Genomic DNA, 19,148 nt, shown 5'->3' with positions numbered 1-19,148 from the left:
GCCTTGTGAATAATACGCAGTGCTCGTTTCTGTACTGTGACTAATGGATTAGTTGTATTTTTATATGTATTTCCCCACACTTCCACACAATATGTAAGATATGGAAGAACCAGGGTACAGTACAGAGTACAAAGTGCATCTTTATCAAGGAATTGTTTCACTTTGTTCAAAACTGCGAGGCTTCTAGAAATTTTGGTTTTTATGTGTCTGACGTGGGGTTTCCATGAAATTTTGTTATCAATTATAACTCCCAAAAATTTGTTTTCACTCACATTATCAATTGGTACACCTTCAATGATAATTGGTAATTCTATATTATATTTTAAATTACCAAAAAACATTGCTTTAGTTTTATTTATATTTAATGATAATTTATTTATGTCCATCCATTTTTTTATTAATTTTAGCTCCCTGTTTACAGTCATTACAAGATCAGTATAATCATCGCTACTGAAAAATATGTTGGTGTCATCTGCGAACAGTATGAGTTTAAGTACTTGAGAAACATCAAAAATATCATTTATGTATACAGGTGTACAAAACAAAATGACAAGCCTTTAAAAAATCTTTTTTTTAAGGTGATACTCCGGCTTCCTCCCACAGTCCAAAGACATGCAGTCAGTGGTTAGGCTAATTGGAAACAGTAAATTGCTCATAGGTGTGAATGCGGGAGTGAATGTGAGTGCGATTGGTTGTCTCCTGTCTGTGTGTTAGCCCTGTGACAGACTGGCGACCTGTCTAGGGTGTACCCTGCCTCTCGCCCTAACACAGCTGGGATAGGCTCCAGCACCCCCCAATGACCCTGACAAGGATAAGCGGAAGCGAATGGATGGATGGAACTAGGAAAAAACAAACAAACATTAATGACAGTTTACTGCGATTCATTACACCCTCACTGAGCTGAATGAGATGGTGGCTGGCCAATGAACTTGCCCAACATAGTTTTTTTTAGTGGCTCCAGGCTATCGGGCCATCAGCTATTATGCACCTGAGTTAGTTTTCAACATACAACAGCGACTCAATATCACCAAGAAAGAACAAGCATTACTGACATTATGTTGCGGGGCAGTTAACAGCAGTCAAGATGTTATTTGGCTGCATTTTTTCTCAGATTTGTTTTTTTTTTTTTGTTTTTTTAAGTAGATCCAAAATAAAAAAAGATTTACTTTAGCCTGTATTCACTGTTTTATTGTCTCTGATTGGTTACATATCAAAACTAATATCCCATCAACACTGTCACAGACGGACGCACAGGTGCGCACTGTGCAGACTGGGGCTGTTTCAGATGCAAGGTAGCTAAATGTGTAAAAGTGCAATTGCTATATAAGAAAGTATGGTTCTGCCGTTATCCAAAAACAATATTTTGTGTTATCAATAACTCAAAATTCAACAATATTCACACTGAATGTAAATCAAATATTACCAGCCAGTGCTCATAATTGAGGAGCTGGACTCAAAGAGCTGCTTTATATGAACAACTTTTATTTATTTTCTAAACAAATCATCCGAAACCATATCAAGCAGGAAAAAAACAAGCAGAAGAAGCTGCAGTGCTTCATGTTATTTGATGTTCAACATCATGCAGGTTGTTGTGCTGCTGTGGCGGCACTCTGTGCTCAGCTGCAGCATCCTGCAGTGTGACACAGGTGCGTATGCATGTCTCTACCAGTTAAAATCCACACAAGAAAGATGTGCACCAAGAGTCAGAACTAGTTAAGCGTCTAACATGTCCAGTGGGAGTTTCTAGCTCCCAAATAAGGATGACAACCATGGCAGAAAGAGCATGTGGAAGAAAAGAGTGAGCTCGGGGGAGAGAACCCTTAAAAACCAGATAGGCAAGGCTGACTCTGAACTGCGCATAATTAGGACAGGATAATGACACTGTGTGTTTTAGTGCAGCAGTCATGGGACCGACTCGGTTGTTCTTCTTCTTATCTATGGAAACACTCCTAGAAAAGCACAGAGGAATGACAGGCTTCCTCAAATTCCTGACATGACAGACTATTTTCAGGAAGATGTTCCTCCACAGACAGACAGATGTGCAAGCAGAGACACACACAGAGGACAGTCACAAGCTGGAACATTAGTAACATGGAACCACTGCGAGTGAGGCAGTTGCACGTTATATCTGAAGAAGCTCGTCACAAGCAGGAAATACACAAACTTAGAAACCACTAAAAAAAACTGCGTTTCATGAAACACTAACACTGCCCTCTTTAGCACATTCACAAATTGGTGCCACTGTATTACATAATAATATCACAAGATGAAGCGATACAATATACTGCAAAGTGGATATTCTGCTGCACTGCAATAGGACATCAGTATGATACACTCATGTGCAGCTCCTCAGCTGACGGAAATAAATTTGTCTAAGTGTGCAGGACAACATGAAATATAATAAACAGACTTGCAACCTTGGGTAAAAGGCTCTGGGACATCATGGGTTTTACATCATATAGAACATGTTTGTATCCATCGAATTTTAGTTGGATACACCTAACAAGTTTTTTTTATTATCAGGATTTACTGCTTTGACTTTTGCTGATTAAGGTTACACACATTCTTTACCTAATGACATGTACATAAATCATGTTCACTCTCAGTCACCCTGTCCTGTTTCGAGCCCAGAAAAATCCTGAACATGTTTTCTTTGTGCTGCATGTCGATCGAACACTAATCAACTTTCATCAGTGTCAGCACCATGCTTGACTGCAACTACTCTGATTATTTCAATTGGTTAAAAATATTGAAATGTTTCAGTAAAGACACTTCATTGATGATGCAATGAATCACCCACTTAAGAAGAAGCTATTGATATATCGGGCTCCTATCTCCGGAAAGACCCTATTAGAGTAAGTGACAATAAAGTCATCTGAGAAAAGTAGATAACGATGGCAGAAATCCTGCAGAGCTGACTAGCAAAAGGCTAATTATCATAGACGTATAGTGACAGTAACACTGCTGGGTCACTTGTTTGGGGTCCATAGCACAGCTCATTAGCTTTTGGAGCTGATGTACCTTGTGATACTGGTCACTTACTGGTGAGAACATCCTCCGCTACTGAGCGATTAAAAGAGTGTGAGAGAGCATATCTGGAAGCTCAACAATATACAGCCGGAGAGGCGTCGAAATGAAATCTGCGCAGAAATTGTCAGAAATCTCAGAAACTGACAAATTAACTACTGAATCGCTGTTAATGTCTGTCCTGTCCTTACGAGAGCTGGAGTGGAGCCTGAATTAGCCAGGGTTACACTAATCTGGGTTGAGAGAGTGTATGCTGAGTGCTAACCCAGACTTTGGGATTTTATTGTCCTACCTGGAAGGGAACAAACTAATCAGCTCAACCAGGTCAGTCACGCTGCTGGAAGGCAGTCCTCCTGAATCACCAATGTGTGGAACCCAACAAAACAGTACTGCACAATGCATTGTGCAGTATGGATTGGCTCGGTGACAGTCACAGGTTTCACTGTAAGCGGAAATATACCACAGATGATGCAAACCTGCAAAGCTCTCCTTTAGCCTTCTATAACGCTTATTGTTAGCACTCGCTCAGGTGACCCTGAACCCTCCCAAGGCTTTGCTGCAATAGGCCTAGGCTGCTGGCTTCCCATAATTTCATTGTGTCTTTCTTCCTCGCTCACCTCTTTTCACTCTCTATGTGTTTATACACTACTATGAACATAATATTCTAAATTCAAAACAATAATATCTTTCACCAGCTTCAGTGAGGAAGTATGCAGACAATTGTATGTTATACATGTGAAATATGTATCCAAAAGTGTATTTTTGTATGAAACTGTGTATCCAGATCTGCCCTGTTCCACAAAAACATCTTCCTTGAAGGGTCAAAAAGGGAGATACATAATAATACAGTAGTCTGCCGAGCTGAGCCAATCATCCAGCTTTATTAAATGTTGATTTGTTCATTTTCTCAAAAACAAATCAAATTAGAAAAGTATCCTTCACATTTCAAAATGCTATTGGATACCTTTAGATTTTCAGTCCCTGCTCATCACGCCAGATTTAATTCAATCAAAATTGAGATTAAGATAAACGAAAGCTGTACAGCAAACAGGCAGTAAATACAGGAGCAAACAGCATCGAACTCACAGACAGCAGGACTTCTACAAGGTACCAACCAAAGACAAACTGATTAGCTGATAAGCAGGCACAACGTGAAGATAAACATTAAATAAATATGAATATTTTCAAGCTTACAAACATAGAAAAGAAGTATAGTTTCTTTTAGCTGGTAATTACTGAAACATGACCATTTATGTGATCACAGTTTTAATCTATTTTCTGTACCACTTATAGAAACTGTCTCAAACTGCATGTAAACAACCTTCCTAGGTCTTTCAAGAACTGCCTTAAAAACAAAATTCTGGTTAAAAACAATGTGATCATGGTTGATGATTCGCTGAGTAACAGCTTGATAACTTTACAATCATTTTTAAGCAAAAATGCTAAATTTGATGTAAGACTTCGATGCTCAGTTTTAGCAAGACTGGACAGCACAGTGATTACGATTAGTGTGTGAATGTGTGTGTGAATGGGTGGATGACTGGATATGTAAAGCGCTTTGGGGTCCTTAGGGACTAGTAAGGCGCTATATAAATACAGGCCATTTACCATTTACCATAGTGGTTATCGTTGGGTTTGTACTGCTGATCAAAAAACACGACAAACTGGCCCCTTCATTTTAAGAAATGTATGTTATGTCACTATCACACTATCACTGATTGAATGAAACCACTGAAATACTTGCATATTTGCAGTATTATGAACAGGATGGATGTGGTAACATTCTGGGGTAACAGATGATTTTCTAGCAGCTAGCTACCTGCAGAGCCAGTCGATATCCAGGTTAACAATCCCATTTCTACCCACCGGTGAAATGGGGTAAAAAAGCGTATTAAGTTGTCCAGTGCACTGCGTGGCACAGTGATGCAGTAGTTAGCACCCAACCATCTTTTGGACTGCTTACCTACATACAAACAAAGACAGTTCAAACACGATTGTTGTTCATATCCTATTGCTCAATTTTACCAGAAACAGAAACCTTTCAATACCAAAAATACAGACACTTCAAATTTATTTATAGTTATTATAGTATATAAGTGTTATTTATACTTATATACTATACCCTTGCCCATTTACATATTCATGCAAAGTTTGTTTATGGAGGTTATTCTTAAGGTCACTGTTCACTAGCAACAACCACAAATGCAAATCGATGAATCAACAAGCTTGGCCAGACAGAGTTAGGTAGAAAATAAGGGGAAGGAGGGTGTGGTGACGAAACTAGAAGAAGTGGATCTGTGGAGCAAATAGGCATTTACAAATCTGGACTGGAGAAGACTGTTAGGGGTTTGAGCTCATCCCTAAACTTCAGATCAGTTATCTCTAATTAATGTGAACCACACATATCTTACTACTGCTGCAGCACTGACAAAAAAGTTATTTCGCTGCCCTCAGAATTGTGGGAACCTTAGTTAAACTGCATCTGCTGTTACACCACCAGAGGCAGGTGTTGTCATAGCCAACATTTGTTGGTAGTTTTAGTAAAGCAACCTTAACGGGAGCACTATGAAGCAACTCCTTGCTTTTCTCTTCTCAGTACAGAAGGTAACTCACTGAAGGGGAACCACAAGGAAGACAAAGAGAGGCTGTGGTGACAGGTAGGTCTCCCATCTTAAAAGTCCTCCCACACAGCTCTGTGATTAACAACTGCTCTTGGACTCCTTATGACAGTAGTGAGGATCCACATGATTTGTCATCTCATTGCCTCTGTACAGAGAGTCTTACTGTTCATTCAAACTACAGCAGCACATCAGCTTGATGAATATGCTGTCTCAAGGAGGACAGGAGATCTGGATCAAGAAGGCGGAAAAGTCTCTGTGACAAGACAGTGACATCCACAGACATGCACTGGTTGTGTATTTATAACGTGGCCATAAAAAGAAGGATAATCCGGTCACTTCAGTATGCCCCAGATATTAGAAATGACTACTGATATGTCATAACTGATCATCAAGCATCCTAGAAATATTTACAACCCTCCATTTAGTGCTTCCATCATGTGTGATGTGTCCTCGGTATTTGGCCAACATCAGTAGAGCTTCTCTGTGTTTTAGTTTGGAAGGTGAACAGTTAATAATCAGCAGGGCTCCTGCAGAGTCAAAGCGGAGAGCATTGATTCTCCCTTGTTGCTATTTGCCGTCTCTTCCATGAATTGTTTATTTTTAGCTTTATAGTTCCTGTTGCCCAGCACAAAGCCAACCTATAGGACATCTACAGCTTCATAAAGCTCCCTTTTTTCAAAGCTTTTCTTTACAATTCTGCAGCATAAGGTCAAATCTTTGGCTTAGAGTGAAGAAACCTCTGTTTGTTTCTCCACAAATAGATATTTTAAAGCCTGTCCAAACCGATGACAGCTATTGGCTCTTGTATCACATTGCTGCCAATCAATACGATTATAAATATCTGATGTTGACGTAAACATCGACAAAGCCAGATGGTGGGACGGTCTTGGCACTGAGTGTGATGTTATAATAGTATGATTCAAGTTTGCTTTTTACACCTAATTAATCACTTTATTCCTGGAAGCCAGTAATATTAGCAGCACAGTTAGCATCATACAGTGACCATAATCTTGTAGGTTTGACCAAGAAAATGAAACCACAGAAAACCGCACAAAAGATGATTTTTCATAGATCATACAAAAATTTCAATGCAAATAAGTATATTAATGACGTAAAAGAAATTCACTGGACTGACATCTGCCTCGAGAGTGACCCTGATATGGCATTATCTATGTTTATTGAAAACTTTTGCTACCTGGCTGACAAACATGCCCCCTTAAAAAGATTTACTGTTAAAAAGAACTACGCATCTTGGTTAGATAATGAACTTAAGGCTGCAATGTCAGAAAGGGATATAGCAAAAGCACATAAGTCTGTCAGTCCACAAGAGTGGGCAAGATATCGCGAGTTAAGAAATCAAGTAACTAAATTGAATAGGCGCAAGAAGAAAGAATATTATCAACTTAAGCTCAAGGAGGCCAACAAGGACAGCAAAAATGTGTGGAAAGTTTTAAATAATATGATGGGTAGAGATCTTGCTCCGGTGGTGTCTCATATCTACACGGGTGGTACGTTTATAAGTAAAGCCAAGGACATAGCCAATTATTTTGTGAATTATTACAGCAACAAAATAACAAATTTAAAATCTAATATGAGCAGAGGCGATCCCACCTTATCACAGTGTCTTATACAGGATGTTATCATGAATAATAAGCAATGCCAATTTAAGTTTGAGGCAGTGAATGTGGAGATAGTAGAGCGCTTATTGATATCACTTCCTGACGATACATCCTCAGGCTCTGATAATATAGACAGTAAACTGCTCAAAGTTGCAGCCAAGTTTGTGTCCCTTCCTATATGTCACATATTTAATAGATCTTTGGCATGCAGCTTATTTCCATTGCAGTGGAAAGAATCGAAAATAATTCCCATTCCTAAAAACAAGAATGACGTTTTTAATGGTGTCAATAGCAGACCTATTAGTCTACTCCCCGTTCTAAGTAGAATTATGGAGAGGATTGTCTATGAACAAATTCAACATTACCTAACAGAAAATCAGTTACTCACTCAGTTTCAACATGCCTACAAACCTGGTTATTCCACCAGTTCAGCTCTTATTCACATGACAGATAACTGGTATAAATATCTAGATAATGGGAATCTGGCCGGGGTGGTATTTTTGGATTTTAGTGCTGCATTTGATTTGATAAATCATGATCTTTTGATAGATAAGCTAAAATGTTATGGATTTTCACCAGCTGCTTTGTGCTGGATGGAAAGTTATTTGTCTGGAAGAAGGCAAAAGGTTTATTATAATGGTTATTTCTCAGAGGGCTGTGAAATGAACTGTGGTCTACCCCAAGGCAGCTGCCTCAGTCGACTTCTCTATTCAGTCTTTACAAATGATTTGCCGTATGTCCTGGATAAATCTCATCTTGTAATGTATGCTGATGACTCCACCATGTTTTATTCAGCCAGTAGCCACTCTGAATTGACAAGCGTATTACAACTAGATTTGCTGAACGTGTTTGATTGGATAAGTAAAAACAACATGATTTTAAACGTGTCTAAATCCAAATCCATGTTAATAGGAAGTAGAGTACGCTTCGTCAACAGCCCACAACTAAATCTTTCCATAGCTGGATCGGTATTAGAACAAGTCACCCAGATTAAATTACTTGGTGTTACCATAAACCACCACCTTTCATGGTCTCAGCACATAAACTCTGTTATTAAGAAAATGGGACAGGGCATAGCTATAGCTAGGAAATGCTCTTTTTATATCACTTCTTCAATTATGAAAGATGTCATTAATGCACTAGTATTATCTCATCTAGAGTACTGCTCAATCATTTGGTCAGCAGCTAATAAGACAGATCTGAACAGACTTCAGTTAGTCCAAAATAGGGCGGCCAGATTAGTGTTAAGGTGTTCATATTATACAAGTATTGATAAAATGCACGATAAACTTTCTTGGCTTTCTGTACAAGCTAAATTATACTATGGCTTACTTGTATTTTTAAAGAAAGCAATACTGGTAAACACACCACACTTTTTTTATGCTCAGTTGCAGTATCCAGATGAAATACATAATCATGCTACACGATTCTCAACTAACCACAATTTAGTAACTCCTCGAGTTAAAAGTAACTTTTTGAAAAACTCTGTTATATTTAGAGCATCTTTTCAGTGGAATAAGTTGCCTTATGCTTTATTTGTAAAAATTGTAGAGGGTAATGTCACTTGTAATGGAAATTGTGTATTTTGTTTGAGTGTTTTTCTTATCATTTTTAATATTTACATGTTTACATTTTCAGAATTGTAAAACCTTATTGTGGATGTAAGAGCCATATTATGTGGACATTTTTGCATCCAACTCATTGTGTAACATTTTATTTGGTGGTATTTGATGGTTTGGGCCCCAGGAAGACTAGCAACCACTGTTGTGGAAGCTAATGGGGTTCCTTATAAATAAACAAATAAATAAACAAATAAACATACATCAGTAAAATGAAATGCATACAGCTCCACGCCTCAGAGACTTCAGCCATCGATCGTACTGTAAGAGAAGCCATCTGTAACTCAATTAAGTGGAATACGACAGAGGACAGTCAAATGTGACCCACTGATAAAGACCTGTTACTGACACATTGACAGCAGGATGAGAGAGGGAGGAAAAGAGAAAGAGAGAGCAATTGCCATCAGGTTCATGGCCACTTAAGACAGGTGGATCCCATCTTCTTATCCTCTGGATCAATACTACCCATTATTCATCTCAAACTGCAGATGAATAATTAAGCTTTCCTACTGGCAGTCTCTCCTTGAGGAGAAGGGTAGAGGAAGGCCACAAAAGCCATCTTGAAAGTGACATCAGTGAATGGTCACCTCGTCGAACGGGACAGAACGAACAGATTCAACAAGCGCAGTTACTCGGCTGGACTAAGACAAATGGCTCCGTTAAGGAGTCTGCTGGCATGTAATGTTAAGTACGGCACATGAGAACAAATCTACAAGTGCTACTGCTAAAGGTCAACAAGGGAAATAAGATGTAATCACAGCACTATAAGCATAAGCTGTTTAATTATAGACATTCACAGGTGCTGGTTGATGCACACAAGTATGCAGGACGTGTGTTTGTGCTCTTTAAATTTTGAATGAACAGAAGAAATTAAAGCGGCAGAACAAGGGTAAAAAAGAATCGACCGCGACGCCATCAAACTGAAAATAAAACTCCAGCGTACGGTTGAATCACCTACAATGCAACATCGGAGGAGCTACTGCTCCTCATTTTATAATGAAGAATGAAGCTCAGCTTTGCATGACAGTTGCCATGGTGACTTTGTCCTTACTACCCTAATGGTATGTGTACTGTGTGCTGATTGTTTGCAGGCCTTAATAAAGAGCCGCAGTAAGTCACATGTGAGAAAGTGACATTATTCTGTTCGTTTTGGGGTGACCCACAGTAGGTTTGCCGTCTCGTTGATTCTTCCCGCTGCTTCAGGCTTTGATGGTCTTTTCACTGACTCACCAACACATATGACACACATGAGGCAGCCAAGCAGAGAGACGCTCACCATGACACAGAACAACCAAAGTGGAGGGAGTGCTTGAGTCAGGATTGTCTAAAAGGAGGTCAAATGGGCCCATCAGTAATTCCTCTGTGGTAGGGACAGTAAAGCTGTGAGAGCTCTTTATGGACAAAACAACCTAAAAACTTTGACTAACCTAGAGGTATCTTATATCTGTGTTTTAATTACACAAAAAAATCCAAAAATATAAAAAAAAATGTTTAACTCATCAATGTGAAATTACAGGTTTTGAATGTCTGTGGGCCAGAAACAAATACGAATACTTATGAAGGTCACATAGACTTAAACATGTAACAGACAGAAGTTGGTTTTGTGTGTGCCACATTTTTTTTAACTTATGGTTACATTTCAGCTTTCAGTACAGCAGAAAACAGAACAGTGACACAGGGTGGACTTCAAGTTCTTGAAGGCCACCCTCACTCTAAGTCAAGAGTTGCAATAAGAAAATACAGAGCTGGAAATGAGTCCAATTTCACTTTAATCAAAAATCAGAGTCCAACATGTAGGGTGAGCACATTCAATAACAATGCTTTGATCTAGGCCATTAATCAATCTCCCCCTTTTATCCATCCAACTACTTATCCATGGGTCCCCATCTACTCCACATCTATTCCCCACTATCCCCTCCTCCATCCACACGCCCCTTCAGTTTCATCATTTCTCCATCATCTATTGACTGCTGCTCTCAGACAGGAAGTTGTTGAAAGAGCTCAAACAGTGGGCTCCCCCTCTCTCACCCAGCAGTGAATAATGAAATCAAAGTGACTAATTGTCAGGAGGTTGGGAAGTTAAGATTACCACTAATGTGTGTGTGTGCAAGTCTCTGTGTGGGCATGCATGGCACAAACACACACCTGAGACTCTGTGTATGACTCATCTAATGTCCCTGAAGTTCTCCAATGCCCACAGTGCTTCCTCTGAGCCCAGCAGAGACCATTAAACCTGCAGACTGCTGATACGGAGTGACCATGGTCTCCATCATTACAAGCCTACACCTTCCTCACATCTGAGTCATGCTATGCCTGCATCACACTATGATTATTCTAAGCAGAATATAGGACTTACAAAGTATGTAAAACACAAGATTTTCTGTAGGTATTTTTAGACAGCATTTTACTAGGGAAAGTCATTTATGGCTTCCTGTGTTTAAACGACACTTTACATCCAAGAGCTTGCTCTCTTCTGCCAAATTAAAAACATTCCCAGAGTTAAGACCACGAGTCTGGTCTACATGACAGAATGCCAGTGATATTATAACTCATCCTGAGGGAAGATTAGGTGTGTAATGACCATCCAACAGTTGAGACATTTCACAGGAAACCACAATTGTTGTCAGCGTGCTCAGCAATCATTTTGACAACACTAAAATTACTGATATTGCTTTTCCAGGCACCATGCACAAAAATTTGGCTTCACTCTCTGCCCATTCTGACATACTGTAAATAAACTAATTGCAATCCATCTATTGGGACCAAATTAATTGAATAACAGACTCATCAAATCACCAACTGACTATGCCATTCACAAGGCCCTAAAGATTCAATGCACTACTCAGCAAATCATGTTGTAAAAGTAAATCTGCGGTTAATACCTGAATAGATCTCAGTTTGTTTTATTGTTTGTTTTCTTTAATCATCTAGATCCAAAACAGTTTCAAATCTATCTGACTGCTCGTGTTGTTGCCAGAATAACTAGATAACCAATTCTGACAACTTTCTTTTTTCCCCACAAATCTGGTATCCAGACAGTCCTTCCCCTCACCACTCTCTAGTGTCACTGTACAAAATATAATGAAAGCTCTGCTATGCCAGTTCAGCTGAGAGCACTTCAATAGACTGAAAAAGGGAGAGGGATGTTCAGGCCAAAAAAATGACCTAAACATGACTCAACATGAAAAAATGATTCCAATTCCTGTTGTACATGCAAGCCTTCCTGTTTGGGACACTGGTTACGATGTGACTAAATTAATCCGTTATATATTGGAAGAGGTCTAAGGAAGACGACTGGAGGGGAGTTTTATACAGTATATTTGCCTTAGTTTGCAGACCAGTTTCCTGCTTCCTGGTTCCATCTACTGGAGATGACAATAGTTACTGTAGGTGGAGCCCAGCTTATGCTTCTTACGTCCTTACCAACGTTCAAGTTAAGCAACCAGTTTTAACAGATATGAATTTGTATGCAGATTTTTTTTTGCACCACTGCCTAGTTAGCTGATTGTTAAAGCTGTCAGAATCTGTTCACTTCCTCTTGATGCTTATGTCCAAAATCAAAATCAGGTATAAATGGAGCTAAGCAGCTTAAAATGCTGCTTCTAAACACAAAGTCCAACTACTGTTTACGTTTTTGCATATAGTAAACTGATCACGAGTCAGAAATAAATAAACAATGTATATCCCCTTTTGATTCTGTTGAAGAAAAGGTAATTTTTTCTATAGCGATATCCTCCCCTGACAGCATCCATATCCAAACTGTAACACCATTAGGTGTCAGATGTGGAAAAAGCATACAGGTGTGTATCAGGACCCATATTCCAGCTGGTTGTGGTGGTAAAGGAAGACTGCTATCAGTTGGTTAATGTTTGCTGTACAGATTGGTGACAGGATCTCAAAAATCCAACAATTTCTTAGAAAACCCCCCCATTATTGTACAATAATTAAACAGCACATAAACAAATCAACTTTACCAAAGGAAGTATATAATGGTGAGGACGGTAGTTGTTAGAAGTGGTCCAAAGGGGTGGACCACTTCTAACAACTTGTAACCATGGACCCCAACTTGTAACCATGTAGACATCAAACAATCTGATGTGGTGCATGAAAATGACTGTGGTCATAAACCACAACCTGTTTTTAATTTTAGTTTCATTTTACTTTCAATATATTAATATAAACATTATTATATTCAGTTTCAAACATACTGCGAGAACAGTATGATTCAATATAAAGTAAAACACGAGAGGCATAAACTGAGGCTAAGCATTGTGCAAAGTGTCCCAGAGTACTGAGTGATTGTTACTTAACATACTCAGTGCACTTTTACCTCATCATGCACCTAAATATGCACTAGGACTTGGCCCTGTCTGAATGCTTTTTGCTTTTTACATACGCCTCTAGGTCCCAGAATAAACGAGAGTTTACTTTACAAAGCTATCATATCAAACAGAAATGATGGTTAAGGGAGCAAATGTAAAACCCGAGTATGCAATAAAAGGGACCAGGAGCTAGTCAGGACACCTAATGGGTCTATGAGGAACTCAGGCAAGATCCAAAATAGCAATCCAACTGGAGCATCCATCTCCATGGTGTGATAAAGCTAGTGTATCTGGAGAAAAACACTTGTGGCCAGCACTTTTTCTGTTCTTCGTTTCATTTGACTTTGAGTGACCGTCCTCACGGGCAGTCTGTGGAAAGACAGTCCCCACCCTGTCGATAGCGACTCACTTGTGTGCTAGTCTTTGTCTCGCTCTGTCTGTATCTTTCTGTCTCCTCATCCATCTCTGTTGTTTCCAGAGACTTCAAACACTTTTTTAATTGGATGCAGGTCAGCCAATAGCTGGACTTGGCTGAATGAACTGGTGTTATCAGTGTCTAGGCAGATGGGAGCTGCACAGGTGATTTCTCAAAACTAAAAAAAAAGAAAAAAAGAGGGGGGCAGAAAGAAGCCTGTGTGAGATGTAAAGGAAGGAAGAAGGAGAAGAAGGACGGAGGAAGAGGGAGGGCGACTGTATTGATAAAGTGGCACAAACGGAAACTCCTTTTTCCTGTCGGTGCTGTGCAATAGATTATAAACTTATCTGATGGACAGCGAAATACGGAAACATCGCCGTTCCTGCCATCCTCAGAGTGGGAGATAGGTTTAAGATAAAGCCGCTTCTCAATCACTGGGACTGGCGGTCATGTGTCTCTCACAGTGTCGGCAAGATTTGGTTATATCCCCGAGAACGCTGTAGGTTAACGCTCGCTATGAAACTACAGGACCCAGTGATAGAGGAAGACTGCTCACTGCATCCATCACTTTAGCAATAATTTAGTGGGTGGGCAGCATTTGATTAAGATACAAATCCTTCAAATATCTCCCTATTTTTCTTGAATGTCAGCATTTCTGTCCATCTTGCTGACTCTTTGTTGCCCCTCTGTTTATATGAAGGGGCCATGACACAGTGCCCTAGCTCTGACAAATATCCTGTCGTAACCGTTAAGCCTGTTCGAGCCCCGGTGAGGTAAACAAGGCCCTTGTCAATCAGCAGGTCTCAGATGACTGACAGGTTAGGCCAGCCGGTAGAGGTGGAGGCGGTGTTGGTGCTGGGAAATCACACTGGAGCCAACAGCACTGATGGGAACAATAACAGTGGGGTTAGGGTAGAGGAATGACAGTAAGCTCCCTAGCTCCCTCTTCCCTTTCCTTCCTCTCTTCATCTCCTCCTCAGTCCTCAGCAGAGAGACAGACAGATCCACAGCAATCCCACTTCCACAGAGAGAAAGGCGAGGAAAGGCAGTCTGACTGCAGCTGGATTTGAGGGTCATTTGAAGAACACAACAAGGCAAAGCACACACAGTTCCATTTTCAGTTCATGCCAGGGAACCAGAGTCCTCTCTCCCTCTCCCCGTATTACTTCACCAACCCCCCTCCTTTCTCCTACACAACAGCTAAATCAATAGAAATGACAAGGCAGTCGGAAGGTCATTCGTGAGCACAGCGAGCGCTGTGGTGGAATGCTCGCCGATTCGCGGCGGACAGAACAAGTGGAAAAACAAATGCACATCCTGCCAGCGCTCCTGCCTGCCTGTCCTGCTCTAGTTCAGCTGGAGGAAAGAACAGAGCTCTGCTTTCTATACATCTACGTGCAAAATGGAGCTGAGGCTGTATCTTTAACAGAGAATATATTGCTTCCATAAGATTTCTATCAGTAACCCCACTCGTCTGTTTACACATACTATGTATACTACACACACACACACACACACACACACACACACACACACTGCCCTCTTTATGTAAACAGTTTGAGGATGAGATACACGTGCTAGGCTGGCAAAATACACAAAATGCTTATCGCCCTCACTAATGAGCTACGAAGCATGTGCCTTCACCATACACAAGCACAACCACTACAGCTTGAATATTGTTGGAGATAGTCAGAACTACATAATCCACCAGCAGGAGACACACACTGAAGCAGCAGCAGCAGCAACAAAGGAGCAGAGCAGAAAGGCATCAAAAACACACAACAGCATTAATACAGGAGGAGCGGAGAGTTGCTTGTGTGTTACTCACAGAATATTCGATGGTCCCTTTGGGTCTCTGGAACGACATGCGCCTGCCATCCTTCTTTTCTGGAGTCTTCTTCTGGCCAGTATCTGAAAGCAAACGAGGCAAGGTGCGCATTACATTCATGTTCCTCTCTCCCCAGCTTGTCACAAGCTGCCGTTTCCCAGCCCCGTGGGTAGACAGCTCATTCGTCAACAGTGAGCGAGCCAGCCAGCCAGCAATGTGAGCTGTGAGCGCCCGGACCACTTTCGCTCTCTCTATCTCTCCTGTTCTCGCTCTGCTGGTACCCTCCTGCTTTTCCTCTCTCTCTCTCTCTATCGCACTGTCCTCTCCTTCATCTGCCTCCCCTCCCTCTCTCGCTCCCTTCTCCTCCTGGCCCGCCGTGCAGCGCAATGACAGGGGCTGAAAATCTTGGCCAACTCCCCCCGTTGCCTCTCACAGCAGACGGAGACCAGACTGACCTCCATCAGGGCACCGACGATCTGATTGCGAGCCCAAGAAGAGGAGAAGGAGGTGGATTCAGATGGGAAGCGGGGCGTGCTAAGCTGGAGACAGAAGGGGAAAAAAAGGAAAAGGGGGGCTGAACTGGAGTGTTGATGGAGGGGAAGGAAGGGCTCGATGCTACATGTTGGTTGGGTAATGGAAGGATGTTCCATAGAACAGTGACAGCTAAAGAGGAAGAAGTGTAGTGTTTGGGGGGTGGGGGTTAAAAATGACATTTACAACGTCTCTACTCTTCCTGGAAGGACCTGGCAGGTATGTAAAGGAAGTAGAAGGCAGAGCAAATTTAAGGTGGATGGCAGAGGATAACAGGAGGGCAATTGCGGCTACTGAGGTTTTAGTCAGAGAACATGAAAAATGCATGATATGGGAAAAGATGGGTAGGCTAGGGTGGTGCAGAAGATAAAGGGACAAAGGGTTAATGGGGACAGGAGAAGGTGGAGTTATACAGTTGGAGAAGGGTCGGGGTGGGGATGGGATAAGACAGAAGGATAAAGGCAAGAAGGGTGGATGGAATACTGAAAATCAGTAGATGAAAGACAAAAGATGGGATGGAGATGAAAGAAGGATGCTCTTGGGAATGAAGATGATGTTGAAAAGAGGCCAACGTTGCTCTTTGACTTGAGCAAGTCGGCCACTGAGCTTCAAGAATACTATACAAGCATTTATTTATTCAGGGGTAGGGTGTGGGACCAAAGAAGAGATGATTGGAGGAGGCTATTGGATTTATATAAAATATTTATGATGCACATATGTTGACCCGATACCCTCAGACACCTCTCTCGTAAGTCTTTGTTTTGTAGATGCTGCACATGGCTAATCAGCGGCGTTATTCGTTCCCTTATCAGCAGGCATCTGAGATAGCTCAAAACATGAGTCATACACCAGTGTTGCTATTTCTGGGGCTTAGGAGTGCCTGGCAGTGAGTGAGAGGGGAGGGGGGGAAACAGAGCTGCTTCAGGTGTACAGCAACGATGATGTGGCTTACGTTTCTGAAAAAATATACAATACAGTCATAATCAGAGATGTCAGACAGGCAGCTAATGTTGCCTAACCCAAGTCATCCCCCATATATACTCACTTCTAATCCTGTCCATCCCACCCTCCGTCTTTCCATACAACCGTCTCCAAACCGCACATCATAGCAGGTCTACTATTGAAACTATAAGCTATAAGCAGTTCCTGTCTGCAATCTATACAAGGCGTACAGAGAACTATCACTGAATTCTTTGCATAATAAAGAAGAGAATAGTACTCTTCTAAAACAAGCTCTGCAAACTTTTTTTATTATCACTAAGTGCACTGATTGCTGGTGATGTTACATTAATTTTGCGGCACCATCATGAGTATTTTATTGTCGAAGCAGGAAAATAAAATACTGGTTTTCATTTTCTTCTAGAAATTGATTTTTAGACCAATATCTGTGGAATTACCTGCTGTAAATTTACATTTTTTCTTATACACCACTATTATTATTACCCCTCAGCCGTGAAAGACTGATGGGGTACTCTTATCACCCTGCTGTGTGGGCGGACAGTGTGGACATGGTTGTGAATGTGATAACTCAAAAAAGAAGCCATCTAGGATTCATAATTCATAATATGACACTAAAAATCTTGGATTAGTTGTCAGTGACCTTGATCTCAAAGTCAAGGTCAGAGGTCAAATTAGGTCACCTAGAACCTTCAAATTAACCCTGGAGAACCCATGGGGTCAAATTTGACCCCATGGTTTCCCTAGTAAACCAATGGGGTAGGATCTGACCCCATTGGTTCTCCAGGGTTATTAATACCATACTAGGAGGGCGAAGGGTAGCACTGGCGGCTCAACAGTATTTTCATTATTAGCTTGCTAATGAATGGATCATCGTGCTGCTGTAACTTATGTTTCTTGTGACAAGGTCTCCCAAATCAATTCATTCATGTTGTGTTTGGGTCCAATGGTCTGTTATGGAACCACTAAAGACCATGAGCAGCTCTTATGAAATTCAATAAATGAATTTAAAGGCCTGAAGCCTATATAGTCTTTCCTAAGGAAACCACCCAAAAAGCATAGAACAATTTAGCATTTTATCAATTCCTACCCTAGTGACCATCATGTCACCCCTCATTATAAGTTCATCAGTTAAAAGGACTTCAAGCTGGGAATCACTGTGGCAGACTATGTCTCTGCTGGCTCACACATCACACTTACATTACTAGTGGAATTTTCAGACAGGTCCATCCAAGATATCTGCAATGAAACCAATTCATTCAATATAAAAGCCACTCTCTCTGAAACACTATGAGGTTTGATTTAATCAACTCTGTCCTGCAAAATTACAACACATGACAACCTGTGTAGCACTTTGAAATTCTTGGAAAGCAAGTTGTTTTGATCAAAAACATACTGACCTGCCAAACTGCGAACGTGCGCCAAATCAATTATCCTCCATCTAAATGAAAACCTTTGACGGATGATTGCTTTCAGTAGGAAAACACAATCTGGAGCTGCTGATTGTGGATGATGGAGTTTGTGGTGCTTTTTAGAGGCGACCTGTCATAACTGTGAGTTCATCCTCTCCCTGTTATGAATGAATAATCCACTGTGTCGCTGTTTAATTGCTGGTCATGGCAGCATGGCAGACTGAAACCCAATATGCGACTCAGTAAGTAGACAGCAGAGGTGTTGATGTGCTTTGTTAGCTGGTCCAAGCTGAGTGGGCTAACAACATAAGAAAGCAGTGACGATGCCTCAGACTTCCAAATTTTGGAAAATGCCAGGAGTGGGAGAACATGAACTAGCAATGAGGACCAAAACAGACACGCAGTGAAAGAAAAAAGCAGCTCTACATTAGCAGCTGCAGGGGTGTTCGCACATGGGGAGTCGGTGATTGCTCTAAAATTAAACTTCACCCTGGATCATGGCACAAGAAATGGGCATTTTATTCACTCTCCAGACACGCAGCAGAGCACAGCGCCAGGGCATCTTCAATAAGAAAGGCTCTGGTTTCATTCCACTCCGCAGGAAACCGGCAGCATCTGCTGTTTCAGTATACGCGCTGCTTCAATACAAGGAATCTCCTCAAGTCTACAAATCACAGCATAGTTTATGCCGTGTGATCCAACAGAATCTCGAGATGTGTTGGAATGTTGCTCTTCAATAAAAATAAATAAATAAATAAATAAATAAAGTTTCTGCTGTCAATACCAAAAACTGTAAA

At 40.9% G+C, this 19,148-nt stretch overlaps 1 protein-coding gene across 6 annotated transcripts in view; it reads right to left on the bottom strand.

The window, feature by feature from the left end:
* The window catches only part of oxr1a (oxidation resistance 1a), a 182,430-nt gene that overhangs the window by 34,268 nt on the left and 129,014 nt on the right, over positions 1-19,148 (bottom strand). For all 6 annotated transcript variants that reach the window (XM_004541604.5, XM_076889886.1, XM_076889887.1 and 3 more), the window contains one exon: positions 15,452-15,534. In XM_004541604.5, the coding sequence (XP_004541661.1) occupies positions 15,452-15,534 (83 nt within the window). The remainder of the gene's footprint in view (positions 1-15,451; positions 15,535-19,148) is intronic.

This window comes from Maylandia zebra, linkage group LG11 (genome assembly GCF_041146795.1).
Source record: "Maylandia zebra isolate NMK-2024a linkage group LG11, Mzebra_GT3a, whole genome shotgun sequence".
Lineage (NCBI taxonomy): Eukaryota > Metazoa > Chordata > Actinopteri > Cichliformes > Cichlidae > Maylandia > Maylandia zebra.
The sequence above is the reverse complement of the archived record's forward strand: the minus strand, read 5'-3'. Positions and strand labels throughout refer to the sequence as shown.